The sequence below is a fragment of the Phallusia mammillata genome, chromosome 5 (genome assembly GCF_965637545.1).
Source record: "Phallusia mammillata chromosome 5, kaPhaMamm4.hap1.1, whole genome shotgun sequence".
NCBI lineage: Eukaryota > Metazoa > Chordata > Ascidiacea > Phlebobranchia > Ascidiidae > Phallusia > Phallusia mammillata.
In genome coordinates, this window is record NC_137256.1 from 7,073,616 (window position 1) to 7,093,569 (window position 19,954).

Consider the following 19,954-nt stretch of genomic DNA (forward strand, 5'->3'; position numbering starts at 1 on the left):
ACTTACTGCTTCCGTACTATGCCCGTATAGCACAATTTCATAGCACAAACACAAAAAGGCTTTGTGTATTTTAGCTTGCCTTCCAAAATCCAGTGCCCAAGTGTGGAATACTAGATCTGCAACGAATGCACTTGTCCTACTAGCGCTCTCAACACTTGGACCTTTTATATCGTTGTAGTTGATCCAAGTCTGCGCGCCACATGCATAGACGCAGGCAGTCCAAGAAAAAAATGATGCAAATTTTATTATGCTTTTAAACGGTCATGTTACAAAAGCATGCCTTTGCGCAAGTGCAAGTCCCGATTGCGACCCCTACCACGACTATGTAGCATTACAACGTTCCTCTTGCATGTGTCCGTTGGTAGAGAAATAAAGTCTGTTTTATAAACAAGTTATAAAGCCTGATCTTTATTTGCATGTAAATGTTTTGTAAAGTAAATAAGAAATAGTGCTAAATGATTTTTTTTTACTTTCAAACCACACAAGCATAATCAAACATTTTATTTAGGACCAAAATCATTGCAGTCGATTTTGAAAAATGGCGCTTAAAACATTTAAAAGAATTGAAAAATATTTATAGAGGACAAATCGGTCTGCTTATACATGTTACTACCACAACATAGCTGAGGCTGCAATGCAGACACATTTACAGCGTCAAGACACTAATCATCCCCAAGCGCATGTGTGCTGTGTGTTTGATAAAAAAGGGCGTCGTTACCTTCAGCACAGCTGGCATGAAACAGCAGCGCTTTGTTCAAGCCTTGCTATAGTCGGATTTACTAGCTCTTGTTGCTTAATACAACGACTGCAAAACAGAAATAACTTACGTTTTCGATTGCTTAGTTCAGTGGTTCTCAAACTTTTTTTGTTGCGACGCCTCTGGAAAAGTTTTATGGACTTGCGACGCACCAGCAAATAAAAGGTAATGAGGAAACTTATCAATAAACAGTTAATTTAAATCTATTAAATGGCACATAGAGAACAATTTTAGCCTAACTGTTTTTCGACAAAGTTATAAAACTGCACTCAACACTTTTAGTGCACCCGGCAATCACGTGCGGGCTTTTGTTAATTGTTTCAATTATTGCGCACAATTGCATTTTCTTGTCTGCTGCACGGCCTCAACAGCATCAGTAACGAATTACAATGAAAGTAATGTTTCAACTTACGCACAATATAAACTGATGTAAATTTACTGCTGCAACTCATGCACAATAATTACTTAAGCTGACAATTAAACGTTATAACTACCTCAAGCCTTTGCTAAAAAAGTCGCCTTTGTTACATTGTCGTGAAGCAAGCCTCCGTTCACATAATCAGGTGCCTGCGAAGCGTCGCCCCAGACACGCGCCTATCACGCACTTGCTGCTTGTGCTGTTTGATCTCGACGAACATTAACGGACAGCCGCGTTTTTTATCCAATTTTTTTGAGGTTTGTAGATGGCATTTCGCGGATATTGGCAGCGTATAACGTGTATTACTCTGTATGCATTTTTGCTTAACTTGGACGTAACAACTGTGAAAGTCACGTCACAAACGTCCATTTAGTTGTGTAGTTATCATGTCACAATGCGTTAGTGATGTGTCACAATGCGTTGTCTAAAAACAGTAAAGATTTCGCGTTGCTTGCTTTGCACATGCTCGAAATATAGCGACCGCTAAAAAAAATCACATGTGAATGAAAAGAAACGGATATATGTAAGGCACAAGTATAAATGCGGCCAGGCAATTTCTGGGGTGGCAGCATAGCTATTTTATAATGGCTGACACCCCAGAGATTTTTACTAGGCACGCCACCCCTGCCACCCCGGGATTCGATGCCTATGACGTCAACCGCACTGAAACCTCATTTTTATGAGATAAACTGAGTTTAGCCTTGGAAAATTGAAACGACGCACCAGGGCGTCGCGACGCACAGTTTGAGAACCACTGACTTAGTTGTTTTTTGTTTGCCAAATTGACACAATTTATACTTAACATTACATAGTGCATGATAAATGTTGGGGGTCTGGTCATACAGTTCTACTGAAGTTGCTTTTACGGATCGATGTGCTTTGCTGAACAGAAAGTGTCAATTGTGAAAATAAGAAAAGCATATTTTTGTTACCTGATCGGGATTCTCCAATGTACAGGATGACGTTTGCGAAGCCAACTTGAAAACTGAAGGTAAACAATGTGCATCCAACTATTAATATTGGTTTGGAAGCGTAATTCCTGCTACGATGGTATAAAATTGGCTTTGACCTTTTCGCCAACAATAATGTTGGACTTATAAAATGAGTTATTACGACCACATGGAGACATTTGAGTAATACCGTGGCATTTGTGGCGACCACGCACAGTTTACACTGATATCACAAACGACGTTCGCGGCAACACATTTGTTTTCGTGTTTGAAGTATCAACACCATGTCAGCCTGCGCAGTGCAATTTGTGTAGCCGTAGGGCACATCCTAATGTTTTCAAATTTCGTACTTGAAAACAAATGTTTTTAATCAGGGTATCGATTGCGCAAAATGTAACACATAAACCTTACATTTGCACATTGTTCAAAGCAGTTTTCAAACGTTTGTTAGTTGCAGCATATTTCGCTAACTAAACAAAAAAAGTGTTTAAATAGGTTAATTTGAAAACTTGTTATGAGTGAGGCTGATTTTCTAAGGAGATCAAAACGGAGAAAAACATTGCTTAAAAAAGGTCTTCCAATTTGGCTTTGTTAAAGGGGTAAATCCTTGTGAGAGTGATCTTTTAAATATCTAGAAGCTTTAATTACCGTTTGGTACTAATTATCACTTATAAATTTACTTGAACCAAGTATGAAGTATAAATACCTCAAAAGATTAATAATGCTTTGAAACATAAAAAAATCAATTTGTGTAGCCGTAGGGCACATCCTAATGTTTTCAAATTTCGTACTTGAAAACAAATGTTTTTAATCAGGGTATCGATTGCGCAAAATGTAACACATAAACCTTACATTTGCACATTGTTCAAAGCAGTTTTCAAACGTTTGTTAGTTGCAGCATATTTCGCTAACTAAACAAAAAAAGTGTTTAAATAGGTTAATTTGAAAACTTGTTATGAGTGAGGCTGATTTTCTAAGGAGATCAAAACGGAGAAAAACATTGCTTAAAAAAGGTCTTCCAATTTGGCTTTGTTAAAGGGGTAAATCCTTGTGAGAGTGATCTTTTAAATATCTAGAAGCTTTAATTACCGTTTGGTACTAATTATCACTTATAAATTTACTTGAACCAAGTATGAAGTATAAATACCTCAAAAGATTAATAATGCTTTGAAACATAAAAATTTCAAACTTATTTCTCGCTATTTTTACTCCGATCCATAATTTACTTTATTACGTCAAAGTTTTTTATCCACACGTTTGGATTAAAACATGTAACTTATTGGAAATTTTCAAGCATTTCCAACTATTTTGTTTTTATGGCACGAACCATTTCCAGCCTTTGGCGGCAAAATTTTGCTGAAAGCTTTGTAGAATCAAAGCGACTGAGAAACATTTTATTCTTTTTAAGTGGGCATTTAAGACAAACGAACAAAATATTCAGTGCCGTTTGAACTTACGTAATGTTACAATCCAGGCCCAAATTGTTCCTAAAGTGAAACTTACTAGATAAAGTGTTAGACTTCTTTTTAATAAGTAGTTAATACTTTTTCAGTTACCCCTGATAGAAAAATGACGAAGAACTAATCTTTCCCAAAATAGTTCTCTCAAAGCCAACTTAACAACTTTGCACCACTTGATTCATCAGTTTTTTTACATAAACTAAATGGATGTTTATGTTACGTTTTTACAAAGAGAGTTTGATAAAATATTCTCGTTATGACGCTTTTTATCCTACTGGAAAATGCAAGTCTTAATACCCCGTTTACAATAGCAGTATTGAAAAACTTAAATCCTATGCCCCTTCAAAAAGATGCAAATCGTTTTAATATTGAAAATTTGGACTTTCGTTAAATGACTACGAACTTTCCTTAAGACTCAAAGTTTCAAGCAAATGTCATTTTCTAATCAAAATAAGTTTCTTCTGCGAAGTTGATTGCAACGTCTTGCTTCGGGCGCCGAATGCGTCGTTTCCAAATCGCTTTAAAGCGGCCAGTGTTCAGTCTCAAAATAAGAATTAAAATTCTCCGACAAAACATTTGACTTCTGTGGGAGCTTGGCTGACCTGTTTCGCGACAAAACTCAGATTGTCAGTGTTTGAAAAAGTACAAATTATGGAGCAAGTTGTCAGGAATTTTTTGTTGACAGTTGACTTTGTTACGTAAAAGGTTCATGTCAAAGTTATTTTCATCGAAACAATTTGTGAAAATTTTCTTAGGCACGAACCATTTACTAATTTTTTTGTCGCAAATTCTGCTTACAACTTTACGTATACAAGTATTGCATTCAGGTGCGCATTTAGGACAAACAAACTAATTATTCCTTTCTGTTTATACTTAAACAATAACACAACAGTTTTGGAAAATAGTAACAAAGGCAATGGATTCCGCCGAACAGTTTCGCAACGAAATTTTCCGCCGAACAGTTTCGCAACGAAACTAAGATTGTCATGGGTTAAAAGAAGTATAAATTATGAGGCAGGATGTCGGATCAATCCTGCGTTCTAAGTCGTTCTTAGAGTTTTTGACTAAATGCAAACTTTGTGTCTCTTTATAAATATTTTTTGACGTTTTTGTTTCAAAGTCTAACATGTTTGTATCATAAAGCCACATCATTTGTGACTGAAACTAAATTAACCCGCTACGAAAAGCGCGTGCATAAGGAGTTTCATAAAACGTTTATGGTTATCGCCATTAAAGTGATAAAGTAATGAAAGGCAACATTAAAGTTGCAATACTAAAATTAAATCATGGTACGCCAGGCTCGTTGAAGGCGCTATACCGAATCAAACCGGTCTTCTCAGCATACACATATGGCAAGCACAGGCTATGTGTAGCACACCAGGTAGGCAATGGTGCTTATGATTCAACTTTCGGTTCGCCAATGAGCCTGTATAGCTCAGTTGGTAGAGCGAGTCCTGGAAGACTTCTGTCGTGGGTTTAAATCCCTTCGCAGGTTCCTTGCCCTATGGGAATGCGTTGGAGACCGGCCTAAATGGTCCTGGCGTAATATGATTTATCGATAAGTATGTCGCGATCGCTAGCCTACATGGAAGCTTCAGGGCTGATCCCAGTATAAATGCATTTATCCTACTTAAAAGCGAAATGTGAAAAAAATAACAGCTGTTGTTAGTATGCGATGCACTTGTACAAGTTAAGGTTAATTGTGTGTTCTGTAATGTCGGGATTAGTTGTAACGTGCGTTCGGTTATAAGATGCAATATACAGTTTCACGACTGCTTATATTGCATAACCAAATAACTTTTTTTTCAACAAACTCTTCGGTTTTTGGGCTTCAATATAAATTATGACTTTAGAGTACACATATATAACTACAAAAAATAACACGTTTTTTGCAGAATCTGTTTAGCTTCTTGAGAGTGAAACCGATCTGGGAAGCCAGACAAACCAATAAGGATGAAATTTGCCGCTACTTTGATCACCTGCTTGATGGTGATTGGAGTTATACGAGCTCAACAAAAAGGAAGTAAGTAGCATATTTCAAACTACATTTGCATTTTATATTTCGGTTTGAGAATACTTCGTAAAGTTGTAGTGAGCAATCACACCAAAGCAATTCCCTCTACCGTTTGCACTTATCAGTATTATTAAACTAAATGAACCTTATTAAACAACACCATTTTTCGCTTTCCTTTCCGCAGTGTCCTGTGGAACCAATGGAGTTTGGGGAGACTACATTAACATCGACTACCCAGTTGACGGAAGCGACTATGAACAACTTGTGGTAATTCGAAATGTGCACGGGTCAACTTTCTGTTTAAATCCACAAGACATTTATGGAAGAATCGTATCGACCCAAGAATCCGCTGCAAATTCTTCCTACAACATCACGATGACCAAAGAATATGGTCTAGAGTGCACAGTTGGTCAAAATCCGGGCGGATGCCCTGATTTTGAAGTAATGTTCTGCTGCTCGGCAGGTAAGAAAGTTTATCTCATGAGGAGCAAACGTAGACAAAAATATGGCCGTGCATGTACTGTTGTTACAATAAAATACGTGTTTCCTTTAAAACTCGACTTTGTTAAATCACTGTGTCTTATTTACGGAATCAAGTTTGAAACAAAATAATCTTTGCTATCTCCTCAAATCGTTTTAGTCTTTTTACTCATTTTTTGCAGATAACGGCTTGCTTGGTTTTACTCAGGGAAAAGGTACCTATGATTGTGACAAAGCACATTACTTGGCAGTAAATGGAACAGTAGGCGCAGGTATGTGTTAAAATGTATTATTCTAGTGAAAAAAAATCATGAAAACTTGATTTTGCCACTTTTTTCTGCCGAAAAAAATCTATTGGCAATACATGCAAGTAAGACGTTTGTAGCTGGTTTTTCCCCTAAACTCTAAGAAATAAAAAAACACTTAAATTGCTCCTAAATTTAAAATTTACCTAAAAAATATAATTTATGGAATGGCAGCCTTTTAGACAAATCTAATATTTGTTCTTGTTTTCACATTTTAAGGTTCAAATTTACCTTGTACCAACCCTTGTGGAGACGGAAATCAGTTTGCCCACAACGAAACTGAATGTGCTACAGTTGAATACTGTCACTGGGATGACGGACAATGCATTTCAAAATTATGTGAGTATAATATTGGTATTTTTAGATTTATTTATTTTTTAAATTATTTTCACATTTTCTGTGCAGAATCTTATATAAATCACAAAGTAGTTTTGCAGCGATTCTTAAACAGTTTCTTGTTTAGACCCTGGTAGTCAAGAACAAGGAAACAACATCACCGGGTTATTTGCCGGAGTCTCTGTCGTTGAAACTACCACGGAAGGGCCGGAAGAAGTGGAAGGAAGGGGTGCAAGTGAGTGGTTTTTTTTAAAAAAACATAATCTAATAGATATTCAACGTAAAAATTTTGGGGCACAAAACTCGTCGCATTGTGTTTGCCCAAACTACATTTTAGTTTTACACTCTTAACCCTCTTTGTAATAGGGCAGCGATAATATTTCTATGTGTGCCTAAACCTTTTTAGGTTGGTTATGTAGGGACGAATCCCAATGCAAACGTTGTGACTAAGGCAATATTGTAACAAAGTTTTGCTTAACTGTGACTAAGCGAAAATAAGTCACATGTTTTCAGATTTTATTAACAAATATGCTGCCACAGATTTTTTCAAAACGAAAACGAACTTACAAAATGAAATATATGCTTTAAAAGGTTACAAGCTTCTGAGCAACAAACAAAAACGTTTTTGTAACAGGTCTCCCAGGAGGTCCAGGGGGTCCAGGGGGTCCACCATATACAGGAGGGGGATTTCCACCATATCCATTCCCTCCTTATCAACCTCCATCTTTCCCCAACAACTGCGGGATCGATCCACGGTATCCGGATCCTAATCTGATTAAGCCACCAATAAACATTCCATATTGCTACAGGTAGAAAAATGAATAAAATAATACTTTCTTTCTTTTTCAATTAATACACCGTGCATTGAACACTCCCTAAGTTTTAAGCATGGACCATCGAAGTTTGTTGTTAAATGCCAGCAACTTTAAACAAAGCTAAAATAAAAAAATATTTCTCATTATTTAACAGCCTTGTAATACTAGTGTCATCTTGTTTGTAGAGTTGCCTGTTCAACGAGTGACCCCACACTCGAATTTGACCAAGTCAAGTGCCACAACCAGCCTGGTTGTTACTATGATTTGCAGCTGGCCAACTTGCGCAGGCTTGGAGGCTACAACATTCTACCAAGCGTCCCAGTCTGTCATGAAGTCATTCGCAACAAAAAATTCGCGCCCAAAGCAATCGCAGCTTTGGTAAGCCATTTTGTTGTAGTTGTGTTTCAAGTTGTCTGAAGCATCCTCGTGCTTTTCTTGAACAAAGTATTTTTGTTAGCACAAAACACCTAAAAGGACACACGCACACGTCAAATGAAAAACATGGCTAATCAATTAAAAAAATCTTTAGTGCTTACCTTAGTTACTAACAAAAACTTTGTTCTGTATCTATTTTTACCCTGTTAGTTTTAATATCAATGTTTGTTATTATTAATATTTAACCAGTCCTAATATATTTTTGCAGAATGAAAGTCGATGGTTCGGAATTTACACCAATTGCTTCCTCGCTCAAAACCCAAACTTATTTCATGGCAGTTGCTGCGACGGATTGCGTTATATGAAATACTTTGGCGCTTCACTGAAACATCTCGGATGGACTGGTAGGTGTTGCAAACAGTTTCAAAGAATACTTCGACAAAAAAATGACAAAATAAATGCTGTGTTTTTGTAGATATTTACAACAAAAATAAAGTTGCGCTTTTTTATTGTAGGTATAAACCAGAAAGAATGCCTCTACTTGGGAGGTTGCTGGGTCGATGGTCAATGCTATTACGAACCGAGTTACAACCACATTCAATTACGCGCCGGTGAAGACCCACACCGAAGTTCGGTACCAAACGGCCGTGACATTTATGGTCAGCCACCGTGTCTGCCATTCGACCCCAAGGGTTCACCGTCTAGCATTCTTAACAGCTACCATCAATGTCGCTTGGCTGGATGTGTAGTGGATCCAGAGTACAACAATCAAAAGCTACGCCATTATCTTTGTGAAATTGCCAAGTCCGACGTTGTCCCAGCCAACCTCAAACAGAAGTTTTGGAATCAAGTTTTACAGGGGATCATCGGGCCGCACAACTGGCAAAAAATTCTTAAACAGATGTCAACAAATATCTGTTCGAATCCCTATGGTCCAAATCCACTTTTGCAAGGATTAACAGGTTACCAAGCTGGTCAAGGGTATATTTACCTTCCTGGATGTACAAACATTTATACTCAATTCGGCTTCAACCAGCCGCCATCGGGCCCCAACCCAAATCCCTACCCTAACCCGATCAATCAACTCTCTGCTAATTTGGACCCTGCCACCACCACCACCACCACCACCAACACCACCACCACCACCACCACCACCACCACCACCACCACCACCACCACCACCACCACCACCACCACCACCACCACCACCACCACCACCACAAAACCACCCGTAAGTGGCCGCTTTTACAATAATCAAAACCCACCACAATATCCACAACCCCCACAATATCCACAACCCCCACATTACCCACAACCCCCACATTACCCACAACCTCCACAATACCCACCATACCCACAACCACCACATTACCCACAACCCCCACACTACCCGCAACCCCAGTGCCCATACAGGGCTTATGCGGCACAGTGATACGCACCTCTGCAAGGCCGCTTCGACGGCTGCTGTGAGCGCCATTACTGTTATATTCCGCGTGCGTTTGCTAGAAGTGGTAATTCTGGAGTGTCACCTTACTGGTCAATGTGGTCTGACTACGGAAAATGTTCAGTGTCGTGCGGTGGTGGAACAAAGAAACGTACCAGAACCTGCATCGGAGGACAGAACAATGACGATTGTGGCAGTGATAATGAGCAAACTACAGTTTGTTCTGAACAGGCCTGTCCATTTTGGGACAATTGGGGAGAATGGGATCAATGCAGTGCGCCATGTAATGGCGGAACGCGATCAAGAAGGCGCCAATGCCTTCCGTCTGGCAGTGAATGTTCTGGATCTGGCATAGAAAGTGAAGCTTGCAACACTTGCACATGTCCTTCCTTCAGTGACTTTACTGGGTGGACCACATGTAACGTAGCTGTTGGATGTGGAACGCGATCCAGATCACGTACTTGCGAGAACGCTGGTACGTGCGATGGCGGTTGTGCAACCATACCCACATATCTTTACGAAGAAGAAGATTGCATCGTTTATTGCGGCGACGAAACAGTCACCAAAACGGAATGCACATTTCGCGGGTGGGGTGTGGGATGCAAACAGACCGTATCTACGTCGTGCGACTGCGCTCAAGCAACAGATACCTGCAAACTGTGTATTCCATACACTGACGGAGTGGGAGAAATTTCGTGCACGTGTCCTGGTTGGGGAAAATAAAGAACCCTCGAGTACACCTTCCAAAGAAATCGAGTTATTAGTGTTTTATCTTATAGCTTATACACAGTAAGCTTTGGTTTACTGTCAAAAACAATATTTGCTGCAATCAATAAAAAAGCAACTGTACAGTGTTTCGAGCAACTGCGATAGGTTATTATGAGTCATGTGAAGTTGTCATGAGTTTAATTCGTAAAAATTCGACGTAGGTTAATGTATGTTCGATCAACCTAAATTGAGAGTAGTGTGTTGTTTTTTCTTAATGCCGGTTGCAGGTAAATGTAGGCAAAAATCAGTTTTTAATTGATTATTAATTGTCTCTACTCAAGGTGTCACAGTATTTTTTTTTTCTGAGTCACGTTATAGTTACATGTTTTTTACTAAAAATACTAAAAAACACCACTTTAAGGCGCTCATCATGTCTGGCGTCGTTTATAAACCAAAAGCTGCGTTGCGGGTGAGAACCGAATGTTAAAGGTGTTAAGGGAGGTCAAGGCTCCCTTTAGAAAGTTGAAGTGCGCGGCGAAGCTCAATGTACGTATTAGGACAACTGAGGTCCTAGGCTCGCGCGCAGTGGAGAGTGCAGAGGCACCCAACCAAAAAAAACCTTCAGTGCTTGCTTTCCGACACCGGGTGTTCTGACCCAAGTAGGGATTTCCGGATCTGCATCTCATGCAGCGTGACAGTTGGTTGTTGCACTCGAACCGGACATGAACATACATGGGGTCTTGTCCTTCGGGCTGCAACACAAGCCAACGGCATTTCAAAAAACATAATCGAGCAAAATTTTACGGTGGAGATGACGTGGAAAGTGCAATATCAGCCTGAACAACTTAATATGGGACAAGACTGTAGTTGTTTTTACGTTCATCAGAATCGTTAATTTTCTGAAGAATTTCAAGGCCCTCATGGTAAATAAAGACCTCAGTGACTACAATCCAATGTAAACTAGGTTTGTTGCATTTATAAGGAAACTGTCACAAAGGCATGCTTTTGCGCAGTGCAAGTCCCAATTGCGATCCTTGTCATGTCTCTGTGGGGTCTCAATGGACATCTTGCCAGTGTCCGTTGCGAGGTGAAAGGAGCCTAAAATTTTGAAAAAGATTGTACCGTCATTACATGTAACGGGTTTGAAAATAAATGAAAAACTGTTGTTAAATTGCAAACTACACAAACGTGACCAAGTATTTTATTTGAAAGCAAAATAAATGCAGTCGTGTTTAAGAATATGTAAAGAAACGGGGGTTTAAAACATTGAGGAGAACTATAAATAAATTGCAACTTGTGTAAAAAACTGGCGGATAAACAAAGCAACTGCAGTTCAGTATAGCTTGGAATGACCACAACGCAACTATCGCGTCAATGCAGATACATTTACAGCGTCAACCCCAAGCAAATGTGTGCTGCGTGTTTGATAAAAGTTAAGCGCCGTTACCTTCAGCACAGGTGGCATGAAACAGCAGCGTTTTGTTCAAGGCTTGCCATGGTCGGATTGAAATTTCCATTTGTCATCTTGTGTTTACGATTACTTAACATGATAGTTGTGATTTGTTTGCAAAATTAACATTTGCAAGTTGCGTTATTCGGGCATTATATGTTAAATGATAAATGTTGTAAAGTCTGGTCGTAACAGTCGTCAAAAGTTCGCCTGAAGCCGAACAGCAGAAGATGACAGTTGTACAAAGAAAAAAAAAGCAGCTTTCCGCTGTCTGATCGAGTTTGTGAAAGATGCAAGTCGATGGCATTTGCGAAACCAACTTGGATAATGAAGGTGAAATGTCAAACCATTTTTAAATTTCATTTATCATTATAGGCAACCTTCTTAATATTGGTGTGGTAGCGTAACTTCTGCTTTGTTAAAAAAAAATTAACAATAATATTTAACTTATATAAAATGATTCATTACAACCACATGCCGGCACATTTAGCTTGGCATGACATTTGTGATGAACACGCACAGCGCGCACTGGAAATACACAAGAATTTACCACCAAATATTGCAAAATACGTTCGTGGCAACCTTTTTTCGCGTTTGTGGGAAGAAACAACACCGTACCAGTTTGTGCAGGGCACTCTGCATAGCCTGAGGACATAATTTGAAGTTTTCTAATTTTACCTGTTGAAAAAGATCTCGAGTGCTTATGATCAGATCGTCCAATGTGATTAAATGTAACACACTAGTAAACATTTTTCTTTTAATGGCACATTGTTCAAATCCAGAAAAGAAAGTACTTCCAAACCTTTTTGAGTTGTCGCACACTAACAAACTACGCATTTGTTCGGCATATTTTAAGATTAATGTGGATATATATTGCATGAAAAAATGAACTGTACATTCAGCTCTAAAGAAGGTGTAAATCAGGGGTCTTCAACTAGCGGCCCGCGGGCCAGATGTATTTTTTCTTTTTTATCTCCATCACACGGCAATTTTGCGTGGCCCGCGGCGTCATTACCAAATAAAAAACTATGTCTATCTGTTAAATATGACCAACTTTTTTGTTTTACTCACCCGTCGAGTGATCAACAAAGGAAAAATAATGAAACTTTAATTCACACCCATAATCACTAAGTTAAAAAATTCAATGTTTGTGATGCATATTGATGATGAAATAATGCAAACTTATATTGATCATCAAATCAAAGCGTAAACTTTAGAATCCGTTTACTTCTTTGTGTTTACTGTGTTGGTTTAACATGTTAATGAGGAACGTTTACGTTTATAAAGGCCAACCAACTTTTTATTGACACTTGAGTAGGCCGCATAGATTGTTTCAGATGCCTATAGGAAAGTGGTTTCCAAACCATATCATTTTCATAAGAAACAAATTGGACTCGCGGTCCAAGATAAATTCAATGCTAAAGCCAATTAAATACTTTAGCAAAACGAAATCTTGAGTTCCTGAAAGTAAATTTCCGTTTTACCACAACAGCTTTTAGGATTCATTTTACATAAATATTATTAGCTTGGTTACGCATATCAATGATCGAAGAGCAGTTTGTGACATCGCCGAAAAACCTAAGATATGAAATTTTGCGTTTGCTTTGATTGATACTTGTGGTGAAATAAAAAAAGCCTTGAACGCAAATACGATTGCAAAGACATCTGGGCTGCCAATCTAGATAAAGCCTAGATGTCAAATTAGGCATCTAGATAAAGTCTATAAAATCTAGATAAACCGTAGAAACAGTACAAGCCTACAAAAGTTCCACGCAGATAACCACAAAAGCCCTAATATCAACTGCAACACAAAAAATAGCGTGATGATGAGGAAGAAAAGAGCTTCTTCGATATATAATTTTAGGTAGTTTATATTAAAAACCTTCATATGTGTTTTTGTTTGGCTAATATATTATATTAAACTGGATCACTTTATGTTTAGATACAGTTTTGGATGAAGCAGTATGAAAATGGGGCCTGGACCATCTTTGACTTGGAGACTCCTGGTGTAAATCCTTGTAAGAACAAGTCTTTTAATATCTCCAAACTTTTGCCCAATTTTGTTAACCTAACAGCAATACAAATTTACTTGGTCCAACTATGAAATTTAACTAACTCGAAAGATGAATATTTTTTAAAAACATCTATATCAGCAAATCAAAACATGAAAAACCCAACTATCGACATTTCTGGCCCAATTTACACAATCCCTAGCTGAATTTGTTACGTCAATGATTTATGTCAAAGTTGTTTAGAATAAAACCTTGGAAATTTTTAAGCATTTCCACAACTATTTTGAATTTGCAGCACGAACCATTTACAACCTTTCTGCTGAAAATTTTGCAGAATTAAAGCAAGTCAGAAATTTTTTGGCGTAGCCATTATCAGTTTTCATTTTGGCATTTTAATTCTTTTTTAACATCAATCAAATATAAAGGCAGGGGTATACCAAAATATCAAATTTTCTAAGGCCAAACTATTTTTGTTTTTTGTGTGGTATTGCTAACTTGGTATTCTTTATCGAAAAGCACATCGAGTCATTTTCTGCGCATCCAAAGCCCAGGGCTATTCTATTTTCCAAACCATAATAATTAGCTTCGGCGATGTGTATTGCGACTTTTTCTTTTTCTTCTCTGTGGATTCTGACGCCAAATACGTCATTCCTAAATCGCTATAAACCAGCCAGCGTTCTCTCTCTAAAATCAGAATTCAAAGTCTTCGCTAAGACATTGAACTTCTGTGGGAGCTCGGCTGAGCTGTTTCGCGACAAAACTTAGATTGGCAATTATGTAGCAGATTGTCCGGTCAATTTTCGCGTTCTAAGTTGTTTTTAGATGCTTTTGCGTTCCGTATCGGTTGAAGTCTTAATTAAATGCTTTTTTGCGTTGTAGGTCATTGAGAGATTTTTTGTAGTCTTAATCGGTTGATGCTTGACCGAATGCAAACTCAAACATTTTGTGTTTCAAAAAAGATACAAATTTCGATAAAAACGATATTATAACTCGCTGCGTTAAACGCGTGAGTTTCTAATCAAGAACAAGCCATAACTATAAAAATAACACGTTTTTTTGCAGGATCTGCTTAGTTTCTTAAGGGTGAAACCAATCTGGAAACTTTCACAGACAAGCCAACAAGGATGAAACGTGTCCCTACTTTAGTCACCTGCCTAATGGTGATTGGGGTTGTACGGGCTCAGCAAACAGGAAGTAAGTAGCATGTTTGAGTCTACATTCGTTGTTTTATATTTCGGTTTGGGAAAGAACACTCATTGTAACGTTAGACTAATCGTCATGGCAAAGCAATACCGTGTATAAACTTGTACCGTTTAACTAGGAATATTGTACTTTCGCCTATATTTCTACTAATATACCGCTTATAATTTAACAAATTTGAAACAATAAAACACAAAATTTTTCGCTTTTTTCGCAGTGTCCTGTGGAGAAAATGGAGTTTGGGGAGACTACATTAACATCGACTACCCAGTTGACGGAAGCGACTATGAACAACTTGTGGTAATTCGAAATGTGCACGGGTCAACTTTCTGTTCAAATCCACAAGACATTTATGGAAGAATTGTATCGACCCAAGAATCCGCTGCAACTTCTTCCTACAACATCACAATGACCAAAGAATATGGTCTAGAATGCACAGTTGGTGAAAATCCCGGCGGATGCCCTGATTTTGAAGTAATGTTTTGTTGCTTAGCAGGTAAAAAAAAACTTTGTCTTAAAGAAGCGAAATGTCGGCTTAATAGTGTGACAATAAAATATATGTTATTTTTAATAAATCCGACTTTGTTTAACCACAGTGTCTTAATTAAAGAATTTATTTTGAAGCAAAATAACTTGTTACATTGGTCTTAGCCATTTCCTCAAATTATTTTAGTGATTTTCTTATTTTGTTGCAGGCAACGGCTTGCTTGGTTTTACTCAGGGAAAGGGTACCTATGATTGCGAAAAAGCTCATTACTTGGCACTGAATGGAATAGCAGACACAGGTATGTGTCAATTTGTATTACTCCAATAAATTAAAAAACCCATTTAAAAATAAAATCCTGAACACCTGATTTTTCAACGTGCCTAAAATATCTATTTGTATAATACATGAAAGTAAAACGTTTATAGGTGGTAATAAAAAGGCAAAAAAAAACATGTCCAACAACTTTACGAGGAAAATAAAATTTATGGAACAAAAGGGAGCCCAACAGTTTTTTATTTTCACATTTTTAGGTTCAAATTTACCTTGTGCCAACCCTTGTGGAGACGGAAATCAGTTTGCCCACAACGAAACTGAATGTGCTACACTTCAATACTGTCACTGGAATGGCGCACAATGCATTTCAAAACTATGTGAGTATAATATTGGAGTTTTTTGGGTTTAATTTTTTTTGCAATTATTTATCTCTTGTGTTTCAGCGAAGAATCTTTAATTAAAGGGTAAAATAGTTTTGCGGCGGTTCTAAAATACCTTTGTTTTTTCAGACTCTGTTGGTGAACAACAAGGAATAAACTACTACGAGTTATTTGCTGGAGTCACTGCTGGTGTTAATGAGACTTCCACGGAAGGAGTGGAAGGAAGGCTTTTCGGTAAGTGTTTTTTACAACATTTTACAATAAAATGCAACAAAACCGATTTTCTGACACAAAACAGGTTGTTTTAACGACATTCTTGTTTTCCATTCTTTACACTTACTGCTAGAGTCTAACCTAATTCTTAAATTAGTTGGTTCGTTATGTAGAGCTGAATCACAGTGCAAAACGTTGTGACTAAGAACAAACGTGCCACAGGTTTTTAGACTCTATCAATAAACATGCTGTTACAGATCGCTTTCAAACTAAAACTTTTGAAACTCGGGGTAATTGCTTCAAAAGATGAAAAGGTTTTGAGCAATAAACAAAAACGTTTTTGTAACAGGTCTTCCAGGAGGTCCACCATCTACAGGAGGTGGATTTCCACCGTATCCACCTCCTAACTTTCCTCCCTATCAACCTCCGTCTTTTCCCAACAACTGCGGGATCGACCCACGGTATCCAAATGCTAATCTGATTAAGCCACCAATTGACATTCCATATTGCTACAGGTAAAAAAAAATACATTTCGTGTTTTGTTTTTTTGTTCTATTCTTAAAAATTCCAAAAGTGATTTAAATTTCTTGTTTTGTACTTGTTCTTTCCAAAATATTCTAAAACTGATTTAAAATTCTAGTTTTGTTTATTTATTCTTTTCTAAAAAGTTCTAAAACTGATTTGACTAATAAATGTGCCATGCACTTAATGTGGTCCATGTTTTCGGGTTTTAAATTTTTAAACCACCACTCTAATTGCTTTTATTTGTTAAAAGCCAAAAACTTTAAACAAAACTAAGTTTTTTTTAAATTGTCTTTTGATTTTTCAGCAGTATCGTAATTCAAATGTAATCTTGTTTGTAGAGTTGCCTGTTCCACCAGTGACCCGACGCTCGAATTTGACCTAGTCAGATGCCACAACCAGCCTGGTTGTTACTACGATTTGCAGCTGGCCAACTTGCGCAAGCTTGGAGGCTACAACATTCTACCAAGCGTCCCAGTTTGTCATGAAGTCATTCGCAACAAAAACTTCGCCCCCAAAGCAATCGCATCTATGGTAAACGATTTCGTTGCAGATCGTTGTAGTTTCTAAAGCATGCTCGTGCTTTTCTTAAACAATATATTTCTCTTCGGTCAAAAAACCTGCAAGGGGACACGCAGACATCAAAAGGAAATAAGGTTAACCAACCAACAAAACAATTATTTAACTCAATTGCATTGTTTTTCATCATCAAAATTCTCTTGATACAGTAACACAAATCCTTGTGGTGCATTTATATTTACACGGTTAACTAAAGAAGCAAGTTGATCTACTTTACTAAAATTCATTGAGCATTTTTTTAGCAAATCGTGTCTTTTCCAATGCTTGTTTTCAAAATAACGTGCCCTGAATATTTTTTCTGCAGAAAGGACGCCCGTGGTTGGGAATTTACACCAATTGCTTCCTCGCTCAAAATCCAAACTTATTCCATGGCAGTTGCTGCGACGGATTGCGTTATATGAAATACTTTGGCGCTTCATTGAAAAATCTCGGATGGAATGGTAGGTATTGCAAAAACTTTTGACAAATAGCCTACATAGACAGAGTGAATTTTGCAAAAAGAAATACCTGTGTTTGAAAAGGTATTTAGAACAAAAATAAATTTGTGCACTTTTTTAATGTAGGTATAAACCAGAAAGAATGTTTCTACTTGGGAGGTTGCTGGATCGATGGTCAGTGCTATTATGAGCCTAGTTACAACCAAATTCAATTACGCGCTGGCGAAGACCCACACAGAAGTTCGGTACCAAACGGCCGTGACATTTATGGTCAGCCGCCGTGTCTGCCTTTCGATCCCAAGGGTTCACCATCCAGCATTCTCAATAGCTACCATCAATGTCGTTTGGCTGGATGTGTTATGGATCCAGAGTACAATAGTCAAAAGCTACGTGACTACCTCTGTGAAATTGCCAAGTCCGACGCCGTCCCAGCCAATCTCAAACAGAAGTTTTGGAATCAAGTTTTACAGGGAATCATCGGGCCGCACAACTGGCAAAAAATTCTTCAGCAGATGTCGACAAACATCTGCCCGAAATTGTATGGTTCAAATTCACTTTTGCAAGGTTACCCAGGCAGCCAGGGTTATGCTATACTTCCAGGATGTACAAACATTTACACTCATTTCGAAACTCCTCTTACCAACCTGATCAATCAACTCTCTGCTTCTTTGGGCCCGGTCACCACCACCACCACCACCACCACCACAAAACCACCTGTAAGTGGTCGCTTTTACAATAATCAAAACCCAACACAATATCCACAATATCCACCACAAAACCCACAATGCCCACCACATTACCCACAACCTCAGTGCCCATACAAGCCCTATGCAGCACAAGGATACGCACCTCTGCAAGGCCGCTTCGACGGCTGCTGTGAGCGCCATTACTGTTACATTCCTCGCGCGATAGCCCGAAGTGGTAATTCTGGAGTGTCACCTTACTGGTCAATGTGGTCTGACTACGGAAAATGTTCGGTGTCTTGCGGCGGTGGGACAAAAAAACGTACCAGAACCTGCATCGGAGGAAAGTCCGGAGACGATTGTGGAAGCGATAATGAGCAAACTACAGTTTGCTCGGAACAAGCCTGTCCATATTGGGACGAATGGGGACAATGGGATCAATGCAGCGAGCCATGTAATGGCGGAACGCGATCAAGAAGACGCCAATGCCTTCCGTCTGGCAGTGGATGTTCTGGATCTGGTATAGAAAGTGAAGCTTGCAACACTTGCACATGTCCTTCCTTCAGTGCCTTTACTGGGTGGACCACATGTAACGTAGCTGTTGGATGTGGAACGCGATCCAGATCACGTACTTGCGAGGACCCTGGTACGTGCGCTGCCGGTTGCGCAACCATACCGACAGGTCTTTACGAAGAAGAAGATTGCATCGTTTATTGCGGCGACGAAACAGTCACCAAATCGGCATGTACATATCCCGGGTGGCCAGCTTGGCAATGCAAACAGACCGTATCTACGTCGTGCGACTGCGCTCAAGCAACAGATACCTGCAAACCGTGTATTCCATACACTGTCCAAGTGGGAGAAATTGCATGCCCATGTCCATGGGGAAAATAAAGAACACTTAAACACATCTCGCAATGAAATCGAATTTTTAGTGTTTTATCTTGTTGCTTTTACATATTGGTTTACTTGTAAAAAACAATATTTGCTGCACACAATAAAAACGAATTTGTACATTGTTTCGAGTAAATGCGATAGTAATTATTGATGATATAATGCCATTTTTAAATTTTCGCGAGTTTAGTTCGCATAAAAACAAAGTTGACCGAAGTAGGTTCGATCGAAGCAAATTAAAAAAAGTTGTGTTATCTTGTGAAAACGCAGCTGCAGGTATATATAGTTTTTTATTGTATTGGATATCGCTGCTTTCAACAAAAAATTAAGATCAAAATATGTTTATAACGTTAGTCATAAGAACGAAAAACTTACTGCTTCCGTACTATGCCCGTATAGCACAATTTCATAGCACAAACACAAAAAGGCTTTGTGTATTTTAGCTTGCCTTCCAAAATCCAGTGCCCAAGTGTGGAATACTAGATCTGCAACGAATGCACTTGTCCTACTAGCGCTCTCAACACTTGGACCTTTTATATCGTTGTAGTTGATCCAAGTCTGCGCGCCACATGCATAGACGCAGGCAGTCCAAGAAAAAAATGATGCAAATTTTATTATGCTTTTAAACGGTCATGTTACAAAAGCATGCCTTTGCGCAAGTGCAAGTCCCGATTGCGACCCCTACCACGACTATGCAGCATCACAACGTTCCTCTTGCATGTGTCCGTTGGTAGAGAAATAAAGTCTGTTTTATAAACAAGT

At 38.5% G+C, this 19,954-nt stretch overlaps 1 protein-coding gene and 1 pseudogene across 2 annotated transcripts; both read left to right on the top strand.

The window, feature by feature from the left end:
• Positions 1–1,939: 1,939 nt before the first annotated feature.
• Positions 1,940–10,208, top strand: LOC145228859 (uncharacterized; annotated as a pseudogene). Its single transcript, XR_013860316.1, has 12 exons — positions 1,940–2,166; positions 5,481–5,608; positions 5,784–6,062; positions 6,262–6,351; positions 6,604–6,723; positions 6,848–6,955; positions 7,355–7,529; positions 7,721–7,913; positions 8,179–8,314; positions 8,426–9,049; positions 9,137–9,181; positions 9,275–10,208. The product of XR_013860316.1 is annotated as an uncharacterized LOC145228859 (transcript).
• A 1,578-nt stretch (positions 10,209–11,786) lies between these two features.
• On the top strand, positions 11,787–19,317 carry LOC145228857 (uncharacterized). Its single transcript, XM_080094066.1, has 11 exons — positions 11,787–11,845; positions 13,455–13,530; positions 14,587–14,718; positions 14,942–15,220; positions 15,420–15,509; positions 15,742–15,861; positions 15,994–16,098; positions 16,427–16,592; positions 16,941–17,133; positions 17,483–17,618; positions 17,742–19,317. Exons 3-11 carry the CDS (start codon positions 14,649–14,651, stop codon positions 19,190–19,192), a joined length of 2,610 nt encoding a protein of 869 aa, XP_079950192.1. The 5' UTR covers positions 11,787–11,845; positions 13,455–13,530; positions 14,587–14,648; the 3' UTR covers positions 19,193–19,317.
• Positions 19,318–19,954: the final 637 nt, after the last annotated feature.